Source organism: Podarcis gaigeae (assembly GCF_964106915.1).
Source record: "Podarcis gaigeae genome assembly, chromosome: 8".
NCBI lineage: Eukaryota > Metazoa > Chordata > Lepidosauria > Squamata > Lacertidae > Podarcis > Podarcis gaigeae.
In genome coordinates this window covers 6,085,798-6,108,407 of record NC_139684.1, presented here as the reverse complement: position 1 = coordinate 6,108,407, position 22,610 = coordinate 6,085,798, and the positions used below count along the sequence as shown (strand labels likewise).

At 45.7% G+C, this 22,610-nt stretch overlaps 2 protein-coding genes across 3 annotated transcripts in view; one reads left to right on the top strand and one right to left on the bottom strand.

Annotated features, from left to right (window-relative positions):
* Window positions 1-514: 514 nt before the first annotated feature.
* On the bottom strand, window positions 515-18,114 carry NDUFA10 (NADH:ubiquinone oxidoreductase subunit A10). The gene is made up of 10 exons (XM_083753340.1): window positions 17,889-18,114; window positions 15,891-16,059; window positions 14,091-14,306; window positions 13,014-13,100; window positions 12,175-12,296; window positions 10,789-10,868; window positions 8,321-8,375; window positions 6,443-6,528; window positions 3,272-3,380; window positions 515-859 (listed from the first exon to the last, which is right to left on the bottom strand). The coding sequence occupies exons 1-10, from the start codon at window positions 18,075-18,077 to the stop codon at window positions 791-793; spliced, it is 1,182 nt and encodes a 393-aa protein (XP_083609466.1). The 5' UTR covers window positions 18,078-18,114; the 3' UTR covers window positions 515-790.
* Window positions 18,096-22,610, top strand: part of FHIP2B (FHF complex subunit HOOK interacting protein 2B) — a 17,456-nt gene continuing 12,941 nt past the window's right edge. Inside the window, exons 1-5 of one of the 2 annotated variants that reach the window (XM_083753240.1) lie at window positions 18,096-18,286; window positions 19,314-19,392; window positions 20,577-20,746; window positions 21,837-21,941; window positions 22,468-22,590. In XM_083753240.1, the coding sequence (XP_083609366.1) occupies window positions 18,107-18,286; window positions 19,314-19,392; window positions 20,577-20,746; window positions 21,837-21,941; window positions 22,468-22,590 (657 nt within the window). In that variant the 5' untranslated portion in view covers window positions 18,096-18,106. The remainder of the gene's footprint in view (window positions 18,287-19,313; window positions 19,393-20,576; window positions 20,747-21,836; window positions 21,942-22,467; window positions 22,591-22,610) is intronic. The other variant, XM_083753239.1, reaches the window with a different exon arrangement.

The window sequence follows — 22,610 nt, the reverse complement described above, 5'->3', positions numbered from 1 at the left end:
TCTGCACTAACTACAGCTTCCAAATCAAGCACAAGGGAAGCCTCACACAGAGGGCATTGCAGCGTTCCAGTCTGGAAGTAACCAATGCAGGAGAAAGAGCTCTGGAGTTTGCTTTCATGTTTGGATGAGGATAGAGGGAACTCAAGCCCTCCCTGGCACATTCCTCCTTAAAAAAAAGGGTGGGGGAGACACTGCCCAGCCACTTCTAAGACGACAGACAACAGGCTCTGAGAGCGCACATTATTCTTCCTCTGAGCCAGACTGGGCCTTCAGGTAACTGCACATTTCCCCCCACTGTGGTTTCCACCAGCTGGAATTCAGAAGCATTGCTGCCTCCGACTACGCAGGCAGAGCATAGCCATTGTGGCTGGCTGCCATCGATAGCCCTCTGCTCTGTGAATGTGTCTAATTCTCGTTTAAAGCCTTCCAAGTTGGCAGGCAACACTGCTTCCTAGGGGAGCGAGTTCCATATTTTAACTATGTGCTGTGCGAAGAAAAATGCTCACTAAGAAAATAGCACGAGTAAAGGGTTTTATTTCATCCAAATCCAGCCACGCTCCTGGACCAGCCACCATTGTGATGATAAGACCACATTCCCAGGGCCATGCCTACCTGCCATGCCAATCACTTATCAGTTTTCCTAATGGGTTTCAGTTGAGAATTACTTTGCATGGAAGGCGATTTAGACTTCGTTCTTTTCAAGGTCATTCGACAATGACCTGGTCGTGTCGGTCCAGCTTCAGGCATCACCCACAAAAGGCAGGCGGATAACAGGAGCTCCACCAACCCGTTATTTCAGCCAGATCCATTTGTCGCCAGCCTCAGCGTTGTAGCCTTGTTCGTATTTACGTCCAGGAAGCTGCAGTAGAAAGCACAGAAGATCCATGAGGATAAGGGCACAGCTTCACTCTTGTCATCACTCCCCTGAAAATATAAGAGCAGGCCTGCTGGATCAGGCCAAAGCATCCTGTTCCCACTGTGGCTAGCCAGATGCTATGAGAAGGCAGACCTGAGTGCCACAGCAGTTTTCTCCCTAACTTTAGATTCCCGACAAGTGACATTCAGAGGCATAACGACTCCAGGAAAACAGGGAGAAGAATATTGTCGCTGTGGCTCATAGCCATAAACAATTCCCTTTTCAAAGGCGGTGGCTGCCACGACATCTTATGAGAGCCAATTCCACGGTGGCAGCACAGCATAAAAAAGTCCTTCCTTCGGCTTCTCCAATGTTTAGCTTCACCGCATGACCCCATTAAGGTAAAGGGACCCCTGACCATTTAGGTCCAGCAGCGGCCGACTCTGGGGTTGCGGTGCTCATCTCGCTTTACTGGCCGAGGGAGCCGGCGTACAGCTTCCGGGTCATGTGGCCAGCATGACTAAGCCGCTTCTGGTGAACCAGAGCAGTGCACGGAAATGCCGTTTACCTTCCCACCGGAGCGGTACCTATTTATCTACTTGCACTTTGATGCGCTTGCGAACTGCTAGGTGGGCAGGAGCAGGGACCGAGCAATGGGAGCTCACCCCGTCACGGGGATTTGAACCGCCGACCTTCTGATCGGCAAGTCTTAGGCTCTGGGGTTTAACCCACAGCGCCACCCGCATCCCTTGTGACCCCATTAGGTTCTAGCATTATATGAGAGGCAGAGAAAGCTGCTCTCATTCCACTTTCTCTATACTATGCATGGTTTTATACACCTCTTGCCGTGTTCTCATCACACACACACTTACTTACACACACACACACACACACACACACACAAACTTCTTAAGTGTGTTGTCATAATAAAATGTTCCTTTCTCCTTGAAAAAAGCCTGACCACGTGGACATGAGGTGGTAGCCATCCTTCATAGGGAGCAGTTTCAGCCTCATGATATTTTGGTTGCCGTTTCTGCGCCCTCTGGGAGGTGGCAACCAGAACTGGACACAGTTTTCCAACGTAAGGTTTTTTTAGCAGGCTGTGGAAAACACTGACCCCGCAAAATTATAATGGACTGATAGCCATTCCCTCTCCTCTCTGGTTCTCTCATAAGAACATTAGAAGAGCCTGGCTACTGGATCAAGCCAATGGCCCATCTAGTCCAGTTTCCTGTTTTCACAGTGGCCAGCCAGATCCCTCTATGGGAAGCCTGCAAGCAGGATCAGAGAATGAAAGCCCTCTCTCCTCCTGTGGTTTCCAGCAGCTGGCATTCAGAAGCACTGTTGTCTCTGTGGAGGCGGAGAATAGCTAGTAAGCCATCAACAGCCCTCTCCTTCAGGAAATTCTCTAATCCTCTTTTAAAACCATCTAAGTTGGTGGCCATCACTGCCCCCTGCGGGAGAGCCAAAGTTTAAGTGCTGTATGAAGAACTGCAGCTGCAGATCTCCAGAGAATTCTTTTTTAAGAAAACTGCAAGTTTCAGAATTCTTGGGGGGGGGGGGGGGTTGGGCACAAGTTATTTTTTTTATAATAGTGTACATTTTTAAAAAGTAATTTTTACATTTATTCTATTAAAATAATTCAACATTAATACATATTACAAATATACAAACATACATTTTATATAATCCTTAAAAATATCCATACATACCCATACTCAATCCCACACATACTTTTCCCACCACCACCCCTCACCCCACCCTTGTGTTAGACCTCCAATCTACTCAATTGCAATTTCTTTCCACTTCTATTACTTTCTTTCACACACTTCTAAACCAACTTTCTACTTCTTTTTCTGTTACACATTGTTATCCATCTTATTTAGTATTCCAGTATTTATAACGGAACTTGTTTATTCTAACAGGAGTTCTGATTTTTCAATATGATTTTGCAAATATCCTTTAAACACCTTCCAGTCCCTGTCTATCTTCTCTTTTGAGATCCTTCTGATTTCTCCCATTGCTTTGGATATATTGTAATACTCCAATAATTTGGCAAGCCACTCTGTTTTTGCCGGTATTATACCACTTTTCTACTTTTACATTTTTTTTGTGTACAAAATACCACCTCTCTCAGACTTCAGATCTAAAAGGTGAGCTGTTTGAGGATCAAATAACCTCATTTTAAAAATTGCTAAAGTGAAAAGACGGGTGGTATATACAAGCACCTGAAGTATCTGACCATGCAACCAAAAGAACATTGACAAGATGAAGGTTCACAGCCCATCACCATCAAAAAGTACCAGCGTGCTGGACCTTAAACCTTAAATATGCAGGATGTCTCTTGGGAGTTCCTCTTCTGCCACCTTCCAAAATTACATTTTACTGTACCACCACTGAATGTTCTCCTCTCACCTCCTTGTATTCATGAAACGCTTTGTCAGCATCGAGGCCTCCCACTGTGATTTCAGGTATGTAGAAAGGGAGAGTTGTAGGAAGGATCACACTGTACTTGTCCTGTGCCCTAACATGCAAAAAATAACAACAGCAACTTGGTTATGCTTACTGAAAAGGCAGCAGCTTTTGTGATTCACACTGGGGGGGGGGGGGGAAGCAAAAAACGACAGGTGCTCCTAAGTTAGCTGTGATTCCTGCATTGCAGGGGATTGGGCCAGATGAAACTTTGGATCCCTTCCAACTCCACAGTTCTATGATTCTGTGAATGTTCTTTTCCGAAGGAAGGCAGGTGACATGCAGCCTGAAAGGGGAAATAATATCTTTGTGGCCCAAGTTGTCCTGACCTGTCAGACAGGTGTGGCACACATTCAAATGAGGCTATATATGGAGTTGAGATGCTTATCTCCCACCTTCCTGCCCAAAAAGTACCCTGGAGACACTCTTATCAAAATGATAACAAATCTTTCCCTTAAAAAACAAACAAACCATGAAATCAAGGTGAGGAAAGGGGAATCTATAGGGACAGAATTGGCTAGTTTTGTTTTCTGCCATTTCCCCCTTTTAAGGATACATGACACCTTTGGATCCAGCTGACATTTCCGAAGAACTTTGAAAGGCAGGAGTATATGATGATAGTATGAGAAAATGCCATAGAGTGGGCCAGTCCTTGTTTTCCAAGAGGGAGCCACCTTGCTGTCTTGCGAAAGAGCAAGTAGAAATATTGTATAAATAAAATTATGGATAAAAGCCAGTTAACACTGGCAGCAGCTTTTGTGATTCACACTTGGGGGGGGGGGGGACAAGAAAAAAATGACAGGTGCTCCTTTCAATCTATCAACATCAGAGTTTACCACCCACCCACCCAAAAGCAGGCCGGAGTTCCACAGAGGGGGATAGAGAGGCAGCTTTTCTCCTTCCTTGGCTTGAATTAAGTACAGTGGTGCCCCGCAAGACGAATGCCTCGCTAAATGAAAAACCCGCAAGACGAAAGGGTTTTCCGATTTTTAGCGGCTTCGCAAGACGAATTTCCCTGTGGGCTTGCTTCGCAAGACGAAAGCCCATAGGGAAATCTCCGGGGACAGCGGGGAAGCGCAGCGCGCCTTCTCCTCTGTTCCCGGACCTGTCCTAAGGCTTGCAGTGGGAGGTCCGGGATCAGAGGACAAGGCGCGAAGGGCTTCTCCTCTGTTCCCGGGGCTTGCGGTGGGAGGAGGATTTTTCCTCCCCACCGCAAACATTCAGAACAGCATTCTGAATGTTGGCGGTGGGGAGGAAAGCCCTCCTCCCACCGCAAGCCTTCAGGACAGGTCCGGGAACAGAGGGGAAGGTGCGCAGCGCTTCTCCTCTGTTCCCGGACCTGTCTTGAAGACTTGCGGTGGGAGGAAGGTTTTCCTCCCCACCGCCAACATTCAGAAGGCTGTTCTGAAGGCTGGGGGTGGGAAGAAAAGCCCTTCTCCCCCGCCAGCCTTCAGAAGAGTTCCCGCCTAGGCTGCGGATAGCAGCCTGCTGCCCCGCGTGAGGGGCGCTCTTAAGCAGGACCTCTTCTGAAGGCTGGCGGGGGGGCAAAAGTCTTTGTCCCCCCTGCCTGCCTTCCCGGGCGCTTTTAAATCGCCCCGGGACAGCGGAGAATTCCTCCGCTGTCCCAGGGCGATTTTAAAATGCTGGCGGGCGGCAGCGCTGCCACCCGCCAGCATTTTAAGATCGCCCCGGACAGCGGAGAAGTCTCCGCTGTCCCGGGAAGGCAGGCGGGGGGGGGGAAGCAAAGACTTTCGCCCCCCCCCCCCGCCAGCCTTCAGAAGAGGTCAGGGGACAGACTGTCCCCGGACCTGGTCTGAAGGCGGTTTCCATAGGAACGCATTGATTGATTTTCAATGCATTCCTATGGGAAACCGTGCTTCGCAAGACGAAAAACTTGCAAGACGAAAAGTCTTGCGGAACGAATTAATTTCGTCTTGCGAGGCACCACTGTACCAGCTTCAAAAGGTGCTTGCTGCCTCTCTGCATGAGTCTCTACTCTGCTTTGCCTCTGCACAGGGTGGGCATCTCTACCTAGCAAATGAATGTCCCATTAACTCGGGCACAGAAATGCAGCTGTACTGTCCATAGGAGAGCCCACTGCACCTCTGTATGTCATTGCTCTTGGCTGCTAATCAGAGGGCATAAAAAACCAGGGTTAGCATCCCCCTGAGGGGAAGGCAATCCCCACTGTGAAGCACCTCCAACTTCAATCCTAGATAAAAAAATAAAAATATATCAAGAGTATGCCTTGATAATCCAATTGGCAAAAATTTATAAATCAAATACCTGTTGGAGATGCAAGAAGGAAATAGGAACAATGTTTAACATGTGGTGGGAATGCCGACCTATTAAACAATTCTGGAATGAAATCTATGAAGAAATCAAAAAGATGTTTAAGATATCTTTTAGTAAAAAACCAGAGGCATTCCTTTTAGGTATAATTGCAAACGAAATTCATGGCAATCAAAGGAAAGTACTCCTCTATGCGACAACAGCTGCCAGAATGCTCATAGCAAAAAACTGGAAAGGGGGGGAAATCCCGTCAATAAAAGAATGGCAAATTAAACTTTGTGAATATATAAATTTGGCAAGATTCACAGCATTCTTAAGGGGACAATCAGATCAAAAATTAGCAAAAGAACGGGACTGTGTTAAAGAATATAAGAAAAAACATTGTTCTGGAGTAAGTATATCGGTATGTAACGAATGAAGCTTTGCAGGGTTAAAGAAACTGAAAAACGGTGCGAAAGGTGTAAAGATAGGGGTAATTTACATTAGACACAACAATTCAGAAAGATTAAAAATTTTGAGGTCTCAAAACAGAGGAAGGAAGTCAATATGTACATAAAGATTATTATGATGGCATGGTTTTCTTTGTGGGTGTGGTTTTGTTTTGTGTTTTTTTCTTCTTCTTTTGGATTTTTTTGTTTGTAATTTTTGTTGTAATTTTGCATTGGGAAAAAAGATAATCCAATATATAGGAAACACTGCTGTATGTATTCAGTTCTGAAACATTAAAGCTGTGCCACACTCCGCAGCAGGAGGCGGCTCTGAGATGCTTTTGTAGAAAGAGATGCAACATGAAAGGAGACTAGTTAGAAAGTCCATCCTTACAGAACCCTCAAGTGATGAAAAGAGACGTCGTCCTGTTCAGGCCAAGGTCCCTTGTTGAACTTCAGGTACTCAATATCTTCTATTACCTGCCAAGAGAAAAGGATTAGCATCAATGCAACCAGCCAGCTCTCCACAAGGACATCCGAGCTTCTTTGCCAACACAAGGCTGCAAGGCCAAGATGACCAAGGGGTATATGCTGCACCACAGACGTTAAAGTACGAGTTAAATGGGTTTTTAAAATCAGCTTAACCTGGAGAACGAACTGGAATGAAATGCGGTGGGAAGTCTAAAACAGGCACCCCCAACCTTTGGCCCTCCAGATGTTTTGGCCTACAACCCCCATGATCCCTAGCTAGCAGGACCAGCGGTCAGGGATGATGGGAATTGTAGTCCAAAACATCTGGAGGGCTGAAGGTTGGGGATGCCTGGTCTAAAATCTGCAACAAGGAACTCCATTAAGTGCAGAGTTCAGGCAAGGTGATTAGAAAGGAAATGAGAGACTGAGCAATTCCTGTTCCCAGCAAGCCAATATCCTGTAACTCACCCCCCCCCCCCATATTTTGGTTTACAGTACAATCAAATCTCTGCCTTGCTTGGAAGGTAAGGATGGTCTGTGTAGGGGGCAGTTCCAAGGAAGTGGTTCACATATACACGTTTTTGCATCTATGTGCCATCCCTGGAATGTAATGCTCCCACCACAAGACACGATCATACTGTGATTTGCCTACCTTCCCAGGGGGAACACAAAGTGGCTAACAGTTCAGCATCACATGCACAGAAAAATAATAAATCACAATATTAATAACTTCATAGCATAGACACCACTGCAGTATCACCAAGGAAGCCATCTGACAACTTCTGAATGCAAAAGCGATGTTCTTCCATTCTGCCATGAGCCCTCCCTTCAATCACTTGCAGGGGAAACGACACTCTCCTCTGAACCTCACTGGAAGTTGAAGGGACAAATTCTTGCCACCTACTTCCCGCAGCTCCCCCAATACTCCAGGAGAAGAAGAGAAGAAGAGTTTGGATTTGATATCCCGCTTTCTCACTACCTGAAGGAGTCTCAAAGTGGCTAACAATCTCCTTTTCCCTTCCTCCCCCACAACAAACACTCTGTGAGGTGAGTGGGGCTGAGAGACTTCAGAGAAGTGTGACTAGCCCAAGGTCACCCAGCAGCTGCATGTGGAGGAGCAGGGAAGCGAACCCGGTTCACCAGATTACGAGTCCACCGCTCTTAACCACTACACCACTTGCTCTCAAGAGGTGAAGGTGCATGTGTGATAAAACACACCAAGAATCCAAGGCCTTTTGTAAGCTTAATGCAACCCTTGCCCCAGGGACAGCCACATCGCTTTTCTTAAAACCATAGAACTGCAGAGCTGGAAGGAACCCCAAGGGTCATCTAATCCAACCCCCTGTAATGCAGGTATCACAGCTAAAGAATCCCTGACAGATCGATAAAACAATAAACACATCTCAAAACCAATTCTGATATAGATGCAGACTGGGAAATTCCCTACTTGAAAGGCTTGCTGCACAAAGACCTGTCAGCTTCCAGATGATGCAGTTAGTTCACTCCCACTTCCACAGAAGCCAAGAGGGAGGAAATACAATGGAATAAAGGAGAAATATCACAAATACACACCTGCACTGGCTAGAACGAGCAGTCAGGGGGTGTTGGAAACAACATGCTCTGCTAGTCTAGTTGCACTTCTCTGAACATGCCCACTTTTTTTCATCCTTCCTGAACCTGACAAAGCAAAGCTGGAAAGATGGACAGTAAACACACAAACTGTTTCCACCCCCATGAGAGCAATGGAAGGGATCCTGCAAAAGAGGTCACACAAAGAGACAGACAGCTCATGGCAACTTACTTTTTCCACGTGTTCAGCCTCGCTTGTGGTATACTGCAAGACCTCAGAAGTCTCACTAGAAGGAAACAAGGTAACATTGAATCACTTTATTTGATATGGAGGAAAATAATAATAGTAATTGTAATAATTATTTTATTTATACCCCACCCATTTGGCTGGGTTTCCCCAGCCACTCTGGGCGGCTCCCAACTGCATATTAAAAACAATACAGCATCAGACATTAAAAACTTCCCTAAACAGGACTGCCTTCAGATGTCTTCAAAAAGTCAGATAGTTGTTTATTGCCTTGACATCTGCTGGGAGGGCGTTCCACAGGGCAGGCACCACTGCTGAGAAGGGCCTCTGCCTGGTTCCCTGTAACCTCACTTCTCGCAGCGAGGGAACCACCAGAAGGCCCTCGGCGCTGGATCTCAGCTGGATGATGGGGGTGGAGACACTCCTTCAGGTATATAGGACCAAGGCTGTTTAGGGCTTTAGAGGTCAGCACCAATACTTTGAATTGTGCTCAGAAACATACTGGGAGCCAATGAAGATCTTTCAGGACCAGTGTTATATGGTCTTGGGAAACAAGAGGCAACCCCCAAATCACATACTGCATGTATGTCATGGAGTTGCTACAGAATGTGCCATATCCCAGAGCTGCAGGAGAGATGAGAATGGATTCTGGAGGGGCAGCAGGACATATCTGGGGTAACACAACCACCTTTCAACGACAACATGCTTGGGAGAAGGTGGGGTGGAGGGCGGCAGCGGCAGAGAGACACAGCTGTAATCGCAGATTTTGGTGAGGTTCGTTTGACAACAAGCTGAGCCTTTAGTGTCATTGGCCCAGTCCTGTGGAATGCCCTGCCACTTGAGATTCAGCAAGCACCTTCTGTGCCAACTTTTAAATGCCTGTTGAAAACTTTTCCATTCTGCCATGCCTGTGCAGGGAATTAACAACACAATCCTCCACAATGGTTAACTGATATCTCTTTGTAACTTCTTTATGACTTTTATTGTATGGCTTTATTTTTAACTGCTGCGATATTTTTTTATGACGTAGCGGTACATAAACATTTTTATAATTAGTAAATAAATAAATAAATAAATAAATAAATAAATACGGAAGGGGAAAGCTACAAAATCATACGATACAATACAATAATCTTTATTGTCATTGTCCCATACAGAACAACGAAATTGAAAAATCTACATAAGACATTCAAAACCCAACAAGCCTGCTACCCAGCTATCCCAACCTGGTTAGCCCCCTAAAAACTATGATACCCCATTTTTAAATACAATTGTATTGTAAATAGAATTGTAGAGTTGGAAGGGACCCAGGGTTCATCTAGTCCAACCCTCTGCAATGCAGGAATCAAGAAGAACTAAATATGCCTTGAGTGTTTTCAATAGCACAGAAAGGTGAGATATAAATTGTTTTATTAAATAAATTCCAACTTGCAGAACGATAGCCTAAAAACATACAAGAAACAAAATATTAGTTAAAAGTAAGAAATCCCATATTGAAATGGATTAAGTTAAGCAAGTAAAGGAGTTAAGAGGATCCAGAGCAGAAACCAGAGAGGTGCAGCAAAACAGAATTTTTAAAAAAGAAGTAATTAAGTTAATCTCTTCAAAGGTAATTTATATACTGTAAACTGGAAGTGTCTGAAATAATGTGGCAGAAGTAAAGGTAAAGGGACCCCCTGACCATTAGGTCCAGTCATGGCCGACTCTGGGGTTGCAGCGCTCATCTCGCTTTATTGGCTGAGGGAGCTTCCGGGTCATGTGGCCAGTATGACTAAGCCGCTTCTGTTGAACCAGAGCAGCGCACGGAAATGCCGTTTACCTTCCCGCTGGACCGGTACCTATTTATCTACTTGCACTTTGACGTCCTTTCGAACTGCTAGGTTGGCAGGAGCAGGGACCGAGCAACGGGAGCTCACCCCGTTGCGGGGATTTGAACTGCCGACCTTCTGATTGGAAAGTCCTAGGCTCCGTGGTTTAACCCACAGTGCCAGCCACGTCCCAGAAAAGAATGCGTAAATTGAGTTGTTTGGAAAGCAAAATTAACGAAGATTTTGGACAGGACAAGAAGGGGGCAAAAACAAATGCAGTGTGAAGATGAAGAACCAACCAGGACAGGCCACACCTGAAGATGTGGGAGTAGAAGTCCAGAAGCAACTTGAAATGGGGCAAAAAGAGTACAGCCAGATGTGAACCTGGAAAGGGTGGCACAAGGCAGAGAAAGAAGAGCCAAGAGGGTTAAGACAGATCAGCCTATGAATGGAAACACCCAAGAGGGAAGCACTGTCCAGTTCTTTTATTTCAGTCCTTTGACAGAGAGCAAAGCTAAGATTTGCACTGTAATTTCTAAGGCCTATCGTACATTATAAACCAGAATACAAACAGCATGACACAAAGCTGCTGATGTACAAGCAGTTTTACTAAACGGTGCTTGTTTCGTGTTAACACATGCTAACCTTATCTGAGGCAGGAAAGATTTCTTGTAGCCATCTTCAATGCTCTGAAGATACGCAGGTGATACTTTCTTTTCATACGGCTTTAAAATAAAATAAAAATCACACATTCAAACTCAATGTGACTGAAGCTACTACTGCTGTATTCATTTGACCAGCTAAAGTCGTTTAACTATCACCTTTATTATAACATCTAGAATTTCCAGAGAGGCTTCAGAATTATTTGTACCAACGCAGCGCTGATCAAAGTCAGAAGACGCACTTGTCCAGGAAGGTATTTCCCTCTTGCCCTTTAGTAATACCAGTAGGGGAGGGACAAAAAGTCACACCACAAGACATTTTTGTAACTTACTTACTTACTTGAGTGATTGCTTTCCTACCCCGTTTCCTCCAAGGCACTCAAAGTGGCATACAGTGGTGCCTCGCAAGACAAAAATAATCCGTTCCGCGAGTCTCTTCATCTAGCAGTTTTTTTGTCTTGCGAAGCAACCCTATTAGTGGCTTAGCGCTATTAGCGGCTTAGAAAAAGGGGGGGGAGCGGGAAAAAAAATCGCAAGACGTTTCCGTCTTGCGAAGCAAGCCCATAGGGAAATTTGTCTTGCGAAGCGCATCGAAAAACGGAAAACCCTTTCGTCTAGCGGGTTTTTCGTCTTGCGAGGCATTCGTCTTGCGGGGCACCACTGTATATGGTTCTCCACACTCTGCTAGAGCAGAAGGAGATGGAAGTGGAACCACTCATTCCTTCCACTCAGCTGAGATCAGCTCCTCTCCCCCACCCTGAAATGTTCCCATTCCACCTAGCCATTGTAGGAATAAACCATGCAGCTTTAACAACCAGTGTCTGAGTTTGCTTGTTTTCCTCTTCCCTCCTCATCCCCTTTTCCTTTTGCCTTGTATGTTTTAATTATAAGCCCCTGGGGCATGAACTTCTGTAAAACACTCTGCAAACCTTTTCAGCTCAAGAGGTTGGCAAAAATGCTTTATATAAATAAGGAAGCAAGCCGACTCGCAGAGTTAAAACGTACTATATACCTATGAGGACAGTCTTCCACACCCTAAAGTGATTTGTCAGTAGAAAAACAATCCCGGCACTACACTTCTGGAGAAGAAGCACTCTTTGTCAGACTAATACACTAAGCCCGCAACTCACATGGGGGTTACAACCCTGGGATCACACCTAAAGCCAAAATCGCATGTAGTCAAAACACACTGGGTTCAATGGTCGGTGGGATGGCCAAAGTCTCCCCCCCCCCCGGACACTCTCTTGCTTCCCACCTCCCTTATTTGTTATTTTGCCAAGGTGATAAAGCTGAATGTACACAAGTTAAATGTGTATAAGTTGCAGACTTATTGAACACAATATTATTCGCCCACCCAAACCAAGCATACCTTGCCTCTCTCTTCAATCCTTTTCATTACTTCTGAGACAGGTACGTCAATATAAATGGTCAGGTGAGGGGGCAAGAAATCAGAAAGACTAAGATCCTTCATTGTATCGTAGTGCTCCACGCCTAGAAAGAAAGCCAGCAAGAGAATGCTTTCGTCAGCTAAAGGCAAATCTTGTTTCAGGCAGAGAAAATGGAAAGTTTTACACCAGCTATTCAAACCACTCTGTAGCAGATGCGTACTGAAATGTACCACTGTATCACATTGTGCCTGTGAGACCACCTTTGGAGAGTCAAAAAATTAAAAAACGCTTACAGATGACCCAGCAAGTCCCCTTCCTCCTGCTGCAACTATCTCTGCTCCCTCATTCTCCTACCCAAGAGCCAGGAAGCTCTGTGGTTAGATCAGCACACACCAAGAACACAGCAACTCTTTGTACAAGGACAAGCTAAGGAGCTCCCTCATTGCCTAGCTCAGAGGTCACAGTGTGTCTGCCTTGCAAGTAAAAAGTCCCAGATCAATTCCCTGCATCTCCAGGGAGGGTTGGGAGAGACTCCTACCCAACAGTAAGTTCCTTCTGCTTACATGATGATGCTATATCACAACCCACCCACCCCCACACAAATACCACAGTGGTCATGGGCAGAGCAGAGGGAGGTAAGTTTCAGGTCTGGGGGGAAAGTGGAGAGAGAGACCTTAGAGTTGGGCTCCCCTGTTCCAGTCCTACCTTCTTCCAACAGGATTCAGGCCTTGTTTGTTCACCCCCCATAATCCAAAGCAGTACCAATGATGGCTGGGTTATAAATCTTTTAAATAAATAAAAAATTCAAAGGATAACTTACACCTTTTGTGGATGTAGCCCTGCTTATACATCGCCTCCAAGAACACAAAGTCACTGTAGGGGGAGCGCTCCAGAACTACTCCTTGCCCTGAAGTTAAACAGGAATCACAACTTCAATATGAGAAACACCACCACATATTATTCATACAAGTTATGGAGTTTGGGCTTAGAGCGAGGCTAGCTTTTTATTTAGGCAACCTTTATTTAAAGCTTGTGCTCCTCAACGCTGCTTCTTATTATGATTTTCTCCCAGTTTGCAAAGCAGCATTATGCATGCAATAATTAATTTCTTGCCACCATATCCTAAAGCCCACATGTTCAAGGTCTGCTAATCACAGGAAGAACCTGCAGTTGTATCTTAAAGTTGGCAGGAAGTGCAGTGCTCTGCTTTGGCAAACCACTCAACCCTCCAGATCATATTTGTTCAAAATACCTTTGAAGAAGTACAGTACAATTGGATCTTTTACAGGAATTATGTTCTGGGGGTGGCACATATTCGCAGAAATGTGAGTACTCAAACCACCCTATTTACTCTTCTGGAAACGTGTACCAAACAGGGCTTGCCCACCAAGCAAGGCAGAGAACTTTTAAGCAGGCAAGGCCAGCTCAATGTGTTAGCTCTGGGGTGCTTCTGCAGGGCCATCCAAGCTCTCATGAGATCTCACAGGGCTGTCCCCAGGCTTCCAAAGCCCGCACACTGAGAAAGCCTAGCCCAGGAAGGAAGGTAGAAAGTTTAAAAGCTCTTTTTCACCCCCCAAAAAACATGTGTGCATTTAATTTGCTAAATTTCAACCATCCTGTCTTCAATCATGCAAGTTGCAATTGCACAAGTACCGCTTCTCAAAACATTCTAGTCTTCATCAACCTGGTATCTGCAATGTCCAGGAAGCCTGCAGCCAATGAAACTTGTAATCCAAAACATCTGGAGGGCACCAGGTTGAAGAAGACTGAAGAACCAACTATGGCTGGCCGCTGCTCTGTGAATTCCCAGTTATGTTTTTATTTTGCCACATTTTCTCTAAACAGAATCCAAATTTAAATTAATAAGTTTATTTAGGAACAAAAGGAACTACATTACCTGTGGTCAGCAGGTGTTCCAGGGCATCAGCATACTGTAGGAGGCGGTTACTGAATAACCAGGCTTGAAGCCGATATGAGTTTCCATCTGGGTGTTTAGGACTGCTGTAAAATTTCTCCAGGCTACAATTACCGCTGAATTTTGAATCCAATATTGTTCTATCTCCTGTGACCCTGTCCACATAATGAATATCTGCTTCTGGAAAGTATCGCATACCTGGAAAGAGCAATCAAAGATTTGAAAGGGAAAGCTAGATATTGATGTTCATCTTAAGCCACTCCAGAATACAAGCTCAATTGCGTCTCTATACACATGCAAGGACTTTCTTTACATTATCTACATAGCACTCTTCAACGACGTTCCACTCCAAACCCACTTTTCAGAAGTGAACCAATGCAAGAGAACTGGAGGTCTCTGTCTTTAAAATAGTCTTCTCAAATCCCATCTTCTCCAGATGGCCACTGCTGTATATTTATTTATTTATTTTATACACCTTATGTCCTGAGGGATCAGGATGGATCAAAGTGTAATATAACACTAAGACCCCATTATCTAGGCTATTAGAAGTTGATTAAAAATCTTTTTTGTCAATTTAGAAAGTGTTTTTGATAAACAACAGATTCGTCAAGTTATTAATTATGCTTAAAATAAGCTACCAAAATTCCATAGGACTGACAGGTACTTTCTCATACAAGACATTTCTCCTCCTCCATCACATATTAGGGAAAATCTCTTCTGAGACAGCACTTGCCAAAACATAGACATACATTTATAAACAAAGATGGTTTGTTGTTTACAAAGACAGGCAGTCTCGTACAATGGTTAGAGTATCAGACTAGGGCCTGGGAGAACAGGAGTCATATGGCCATGAAGCTCACTAGGTGACGTAGGTCAGGTACTGCCTCACAGGGTTGTTGTGGGAGTTAAATGAAGAGAGGAAGAACTATGCACCTTAAGGTTCTTGGAGAAAAAGATGGAATATAAGTGCAATGATGCAATAGTTCCACTTCGTCTCCAAACGTATGTAGATTTGACGCAGAAAATATAACTTGCAACTTGTTTGCCACGGTTTTGTTAATTGTGCAATAGGCCTATATGAAATGAACCCCCCCAACCCAGAGCGAGCCATCAAAAGTCAACCAGAATGAAGAGGGCTGTCATTGATACATAGATAGTCTATACTGCTTCCCAAAGAAACAGCAACAGAAACTCACACCCAAAGCTCTGATACAAAAATTAAATAGAAACAGGGTGGGTGGGCAAAAAAATATCTCCCTCCTCCACTTGAATAGCCAAAGACCTAGTTTAAGAGGAATGCTTTTGTCTCCCACCTAAAGATATGTAACAGTGGTACTAGGTGAGCCTCCCCCAAGGAGGGCATTCCACTACCCAAAAGGTTACAAATTACAGTGGTGCCCCGCAAGACGAACGCCTCGCAAGACGAAAAACCCGCTAGACGAAAGGGTTTTCCGTTTTGGAGGCGCTTCGCAAAACGAAATCCCCTATGGGGTTGCTTTGCAAGACGAAAAAAATCTTGCATCCCCCCGCGGGTTTTTTTCGCTTTTTTCGCCCTTTTCTTAAGCCGCTAAGCCGCTTATCAGCTGTTCTGCTGATAAGCCGCTTAACAGCTGATCGCTGGAAGCCGCTTGACAGCTGTAGCGCTAATCTGCTAAGCTGTCAATGGGCTTGCTTCGCAAGACGAAAAAACCGCTATACGAAGAGCCTCACGGAACGGATTAATTTCGTCTTGCGAGGCACCACTGTATGTGTGGGTTCCAACAGCAATACAGAAGTACATGCCTAGCTTCTCTGCTACTTGCTGCGCAAGCTTGCCCTTGCCACTTCGTAGATTGCCATCCACCGTGAAGACTTTGCTGTATTCATTCAACCTTGGAGTAGTTCTCTCTCCCAAAAAATATGCCAGCCAGTTATACCGTAGGCTGCACCGGGAACTCACATGAAGCCTTGCCTAGAAGGGAAAAATCAGATTGAATTAACTATATTTGGGATTTAATGTTCTGCCATATTAACATTATATGCAACAAAACCATACAGTGTATATGGTTGTTGTTGTTTTTTGGGGGGACTACAGTATTGACCTAACTCTGACAGAACTTTTTCAAAAAGAAACATTGGACGTCATTAGATAGCTTTATACTGGTTTCACCAGAAATGCACTATTATTTATTTACAGAACACTATTATTTATTTATTGTTTATTAATTGCAATTACATCCCAACTTTTCTCCTCAAGGAGCTCAAGGTGTCATACATGGCTCTGCTGCTTCTCATTTAATTCGTAAAACAACCCTATGAGGTAGGTTAGGCCCAGGGTCACACCCACTGAACTACGAGGCTGAGTGGGGATTTAATCCCTGGCCTCCCAGGTCCTAGTCCAATACTCTAACTACAATATCACACTGGCTCCCTACAATGAACAGAACCCTCCCCGATTTTAACTGAGCTTCCTTTCATTGGACTCAGCTATACAGCTGCAAACAAAACGTTTTCAGTGTGATATACAATGTGACACAAGATTGCAATGGTGAGCCTTATGGAAAATTCAATGTATTTCTAAAAACGCTTTTAAAAAAGCATTTTCAAAATGGTTTTTATATTTGTAGATTCCACCATTAATACCAGCATGTCACCAATTGTCACATTCACAAATTAAGATGGATTCAAACAATCATACAATGACTGAAATATTGCCAGCAACTACTTAATAGGCAAAATTTTCTATAGATTCTGGACACCCTAAAGGCCACCTTCTCCCCTATCTACTGTCTTATCTGTCTTCTTCAATAGTTGAAGTTCTGATATGTTCTGAACTAGCTGAAGTTCAACAGGAGCTACATAGGATCAGGGTCTTCTCAGCAGGAGAAAAGGAAATCTGCAGAGGCCCCAAACTGTCTTCAGACAACAGCAAACATTATTTATTTTGTCTCAAGATAAAGCAGGACATGAATATTTCAAACCAATACCATTGGTACCAACTAGAAATCTCAAGTTTCTGTCACGCAAGAGATCAGTGTCACATTTCACATCAGTTACAAAGCCGACAGCTACTTTGCCCCCTCTCCATATCATATTAAAAAAAGGACAATTATTAAAGAGCAAGGGTTTCTTTGCAATATTAGCAACCTTCTCTGAGGCATCTTAATGACTTTTCTATGTAAACCTACAACTCCATTGTATGTGTGTGTGTTTTTTAAGCAACTGTTTATCCGCGAGTCTTAAGCTCATTAAGTGATTCCCTAAATCTGCACTTAGCTAAAAGTACTACTTCCCTGAAACGAAAAACATAAACCCCTCAACACCGAAACCCCCTCAGAAAATGCCTCTTGGGTGACAATGTTTGTGATCTACTGTAAACTCTCCAGACGTAAGCTTACGTCTGGAAATGACCTTTACCTAAACCGCTTTGCGGCGCTATATAAACACAGTAAGTAAACAAGCAATCTGCAAAGCGCTGTTTTAAAAAGGTAAGAAAATTGAACATTGGGGGCGGGGCTGGGGCAGCTTTCAGTTCATTATTAATTCCTGCAGTGGTTTCTGTCGACCAAAGCGATGCGGCCCCAATTCCAGCCCGAGGTGGGCCTGCTCGCCTTCCTTCCTCCCCGTCCACCTCGCAGGGTGGGGGCCTTGGGGGGCCAGAGACCGCCTCTCAGCCTAGCCCACCTCACAGGGTTGTTGTGGGAGAGGGAGAACCAAGGGCGGGCGACACCTTGAGCTCCTCTGAGGGAAAAAGGCGGGTCCACAAGGGAAGCCTTCCCCCCCCCCCCCTTTCCTACTCACCACCCTGAGCGAGCTGAGTCCCGCGCGGGCCCTGCCAGCCCGCAGCACCGGCGCCAAGGACATGGCGGCCCTCAAGGGTAGCGGCAGCCGCTCCAGACAGAAGACAAGCGCAGCTCCCAGAGAGGCCGCAGCCTCCCGCGGCGCCAAATCCGTCGCGCCCCGATGACGTCCCGCGGAGGCCGCGCCCATTTCCGCCCTCCCCCCCCCGGCGCTCTCGGATGGACCAATCAGGGCGCACTTCGGTTGGGAAGGAACGGCCGCGGGCGGGCGGGCGGGCGGAGGGGAGAAAGGGCGCAGACGGCGCCCTGGGCGGGGAGGCTCCTCCTCTCTCCTCCCGCGGAGAAGCCATGGCTCTCCTGGGCCGCCTGGGAGCCCTCCTGCAGCGGGCCGTGGAGACGGTGAGCGGCGGGGCGAGGGAGCCGAGCTGGGCTAGCGGAGCCGGGCTGGCCGCTGGGCTCCCTGACTGGCTGGCTGGCTGGTCAATCAACTGATCAGGGAGCTGACTGGCTACCTGATTGGTTATCTGGCTGGCAGGCTAGCTGGCCGGCCACCTGGCAAACGAATTGATTGGCTGGCTAGGAAGCTGGCTGTCAGGCTACCTGGCTGGCTACCTGGCTACCTAATTGTTTGGCATGGGCATAGCCCCCCCATTAATACAAATCTGAGGTTCTGCCCCCCCCCCCCAACAAAAATCCTGGCCATGCCCATGTTGGTTGGCTCACTGGCTACCTGGCTGGCGGGCGACCCACGCAGGTGGGGTCAGGGATGGAGCTCATTCCTTAGAAAACTGCTCCCCTCTTTGTTCCCTTCTGCCTGTCCTTTCAGGCTGGGCTGAGGACCAGGACCGGATTTAGGTTAGATGAGGCCCTAAGCTACCAAAGGTAATGGGGCCCTTTCTATGTCCAACTGTCCTTTGTCAACAACAAATTGCCGCTGTTTTTTTGTGTTGAATACAGTGGTTCCTCCGGTTGTGGACGGGATCCGTTCCAGAGCTCCGGTCAGATCCCGAGGTTTCCGCAACCGGAGGTGCTGCTTCTGCGCATGCGTGTGGCATGATAGAGCGCTTCTGCGCATGCGCGAGCGGCGAAACCCGGAAATATACTTCTGAGTTTGCCTCTTTCACAACCCAAAGTTTGCGTTACCCGAGGGCAACGTAAGCTGAGGTTCTACTGTATATGCTATATGGCAATTTATGGACCTAATAGGTATCTAAATTTTTCACATAACAAAATATGTATTTTATCAAAGTAATTGTTGAGCTGAAATACAATTAAGAAGTAGTATGGGGGGGCAAGAGAGTGGGCTTCTAAGCTATAGCTTGTTTAGCTTATATGTAAATCCAGCACTGCTGAGGAGGCATACAAGGAAGGGAACAGTGTGGGCCTTTCCCCTCACAACGGCTTTCTTCTCCCCCGCCCCTTGCAGGAGGAGCCACGCGTGGACCTCCCGGCCGCCTTCACGGACCACTGGAAGGGCATCACCCAGTATTACCTGGAGACCACCGGTAGGAACCCCTGTGGCCACGAATGCCAGCACTCCCTTTTGTGTGCATCCACACCTTGCTTTTCTTCTTGTTGAGCTGTTGCTACTTTCTTTACCGTTGCTCTTGCTATTGATTGATGGAAGCTTATGGTACACAGTTATTTTATGGAAGTGGAGGAAGTTTCTTAGATTAAGTTAGCTGTGATTCCTGCATTGCAGGGGATTGGGCCAGATGAAACTTTGGATCCCTTCCAACTCCACAGTTCTATGATTCTGTGAATGTTCTTTTCCGAAGGAAGGCAGGTGACATGCAGGCAGAAAGGGAAAATAATATCTTGTGGCCGAAGTTGTCCTGACCTGTCAGACCGGTGTGACACACATTCAAATGAGGCTATATATGGAGTTGAGATGCTTATCTCCCACCTTCCTGCCCAAAAAGTACCCTGGAGACACTCTTATCAAAATGATAACAAATCTTTCCCTTAAAAAACAAACAAACCATGAAATCAAGGTGAGGAAAGGGGAATCTATAGGGACAGAATGGGCTAGTTTTGTTTTCTGCCATTTCCCCCTTTTAAGGATACATGACAGCTTTTGGATCCAACTGACATTTCCGAAGAACTTTGAAAGGCAGGAGTATATGATGATAGTATGAGAAAATGCCATAGAGTGGGCCAGTCCTTGTTTTCCAAGAGGGAGCCACCTTGCTGTTTTGCAAAAGGGCAAGTAGAAATACTTGTATAAATAAAATTATGGATAAAAGCCAGTTAACACTGGCAAAAAACAAATCCTGGCCCATAAATTAGCCTCCACTTGTCCTCCAGATGTTGATGAACTGCTACAACTTCATCATCCTTGCTGTCTTGGAATCTGGAGGTTGGGGAAAGCTGCTACAGAGCTTCTGGGAGCAGAGTGTGGTTGAGAAACAGCACAGATCCTTTAGCCCTATTCAGAATTTGCCATGCAGAGAGGTCTGCAGCTGCATTCTGCAGGTATCAGTTCTGGATATTTATTTTAACATCCCAAAGGAGCCCAGGGGAGCAAACAACAAGGAATAAATCAAAAACATATATTAAAATGCTTTTTTAAATGATGCTTTTCAACCATCTTTTCAGTGCTTGGATAAAGGAATGAATGAGATCCCTGTGTTTGATATAAAACGGGTGAGTGGGTATGCTTGTGACAAGCTGATTATCTTTTCTCAAGATGAAAACAAACCAGCAAAAGAGACAGACATCCCCTGGCGCTTGAAACAGATGCTAGATATCCTAGCATACGAGGAGAAGAAGCAGCCATCGGGGGAGACAGGACCCTGTTTGGAGTACCTGCTTCAACACAAAATCCTGGAGACCCTCAGCACTCTGGCAAAAGCAGAGGTACCACAGCTTCCTTTCTGAGGTAGTCCTGTACTTTCTGCCGTCCCTCCCGCCCAAGCAGTGTCTGCTTTGCTGAAATGCAATAGGAGCAGGGCCTTTTGGGCAGTGGCGCCACTGGCTGCAGGCATGATTCTTACTTTGCATGGAGGAGTCAGGCAGTGGAAGATAATTGCATGCCTAGTTTAAGGGGTTCCACAGAGGATGCCTGGTCTGAGAGCCCCCCCAAATCCTGTTGCTGGGTTTATCTTTTAAGCCAAGTATGGGGAATCTGTGGCACTCCAGGTACTGTTGGATTGTCTGCCCCAGCCAAAATGACCTGTGTACCTCCCATGTACTATTTGTGAGGCAGAAGCAGAAGCCAGCTTTAAACACCTCCTAAAGATCCATCTCTTTAAGCAGGCACTCCCGCCGGCCTCTTAAGAGTCACCACGTGATCCTACCCGATAATTTATTGATGTTTTACTGAATGTTTTATTGATGGCTTCTCTGTTTTTACTGATGTATTTCTTTTTATTTTTGATTTTAAATGTTGAAGAGACATTTTTCTGCTTTAAATCATCTTACCGTGTTTTACGTTAACCGCTTAAAGATTTTCCATACTAAATGGCATATTTTATTTTATTTTATTTAATTAAAGATTTTATTGTTTTACAGAAGTAAGTGTAATGTCTCTCGTATTTTTTTCCATGTAACATTTTTACAAATCCGTTTCATTTGTTGAGACATTAGGGGGAGGGGAAAAAAGGGGGGTTATAAACATTATGGATGAGGATGATCATGGAACTCTCCTGCAGAATAAATTCAACACACAGGCACCTTTTCTTTTTCCTTTTCTGTTCAAGTGGAGGCAGCAGCTAGGCATAACTCGAAGGGCTGTTGCTGGGCTGTTTTATGCTTTCTGGGTTGTTGTTTGCAATTTTAGGGTGCTTAAGAGAACTCATTTTTGGTGTTGTGTTTTATTTTGCTGTTCTCATTGACTTGTCTGAGTCAGGCTCAAGGCTCCTTGAGGCCTGGTGGCAGGAGGGGACAGGGCAGGATCTTCCGAAGGGACCCTCTGTAGCAGTACTCTTGTCTCTCTTCTGATCCCCAGTATCCCACGGGGATGAGGTCTCACGTGCTCCTCTTCTTCAGCCGCTTGCTGGGACAAATGCAGTGCCCTCTGCTGCATTACCTGAACGTGTACAGGCCTGTCCAGGTGAGTTCCTTTCTGCTGAGCCAGCCAGGGTTCGTCTGAGTTGCCCGTGCCAAAGAAGGCAATTTCTGACACTCCCCTCTTCGTCAAATCTGGTGAAGGTTCCAATTAGCATTGTACTCCGTGCTGACAAAGAAAAATCAAATTCTGTGCCGAGGCAACTCAAGTTCTGCTACAAGATCAGGATTCCATTTTTGAAAACAAAGCAGACTTGCATGTTTTCTCTTGGTTTGCGTGATTCTGAGCCCTGGGCTCAAAACTCTTTTGGTTACAGTATGATTGCATCTTATGTGTGGGTTTGATGTATAAAAACTCTTTTTGCAGCGGGTTTTCCCTGCGCAAAAAAAGTTATTAATCTCTCCAACTTGCTTGCATTTAACTTGCAGGATTTCAGCCAGCGGCCTTCAACCACCTATGGTTGAAATTGAGCATCTTAAATGTGCGTAAGATGCAATTGTACTGTATTCCTATTCTTTCTCTCCTTGGAGCCACTGCTACCCTCACCCACCCACTCACTGTCCTTCTACAGAAACTCCTCCACCTTGGGAACGACGCGCTAGGCTCTGAGCCTGAGAAGGAAATGATGCAGCTTGTTGCTGCCCTGTGTACCAAGATCAAACAGGATCCGGCCCTGCTGCCCTACGTCCTAGAGGTGAGGGACTCTTGGATCTG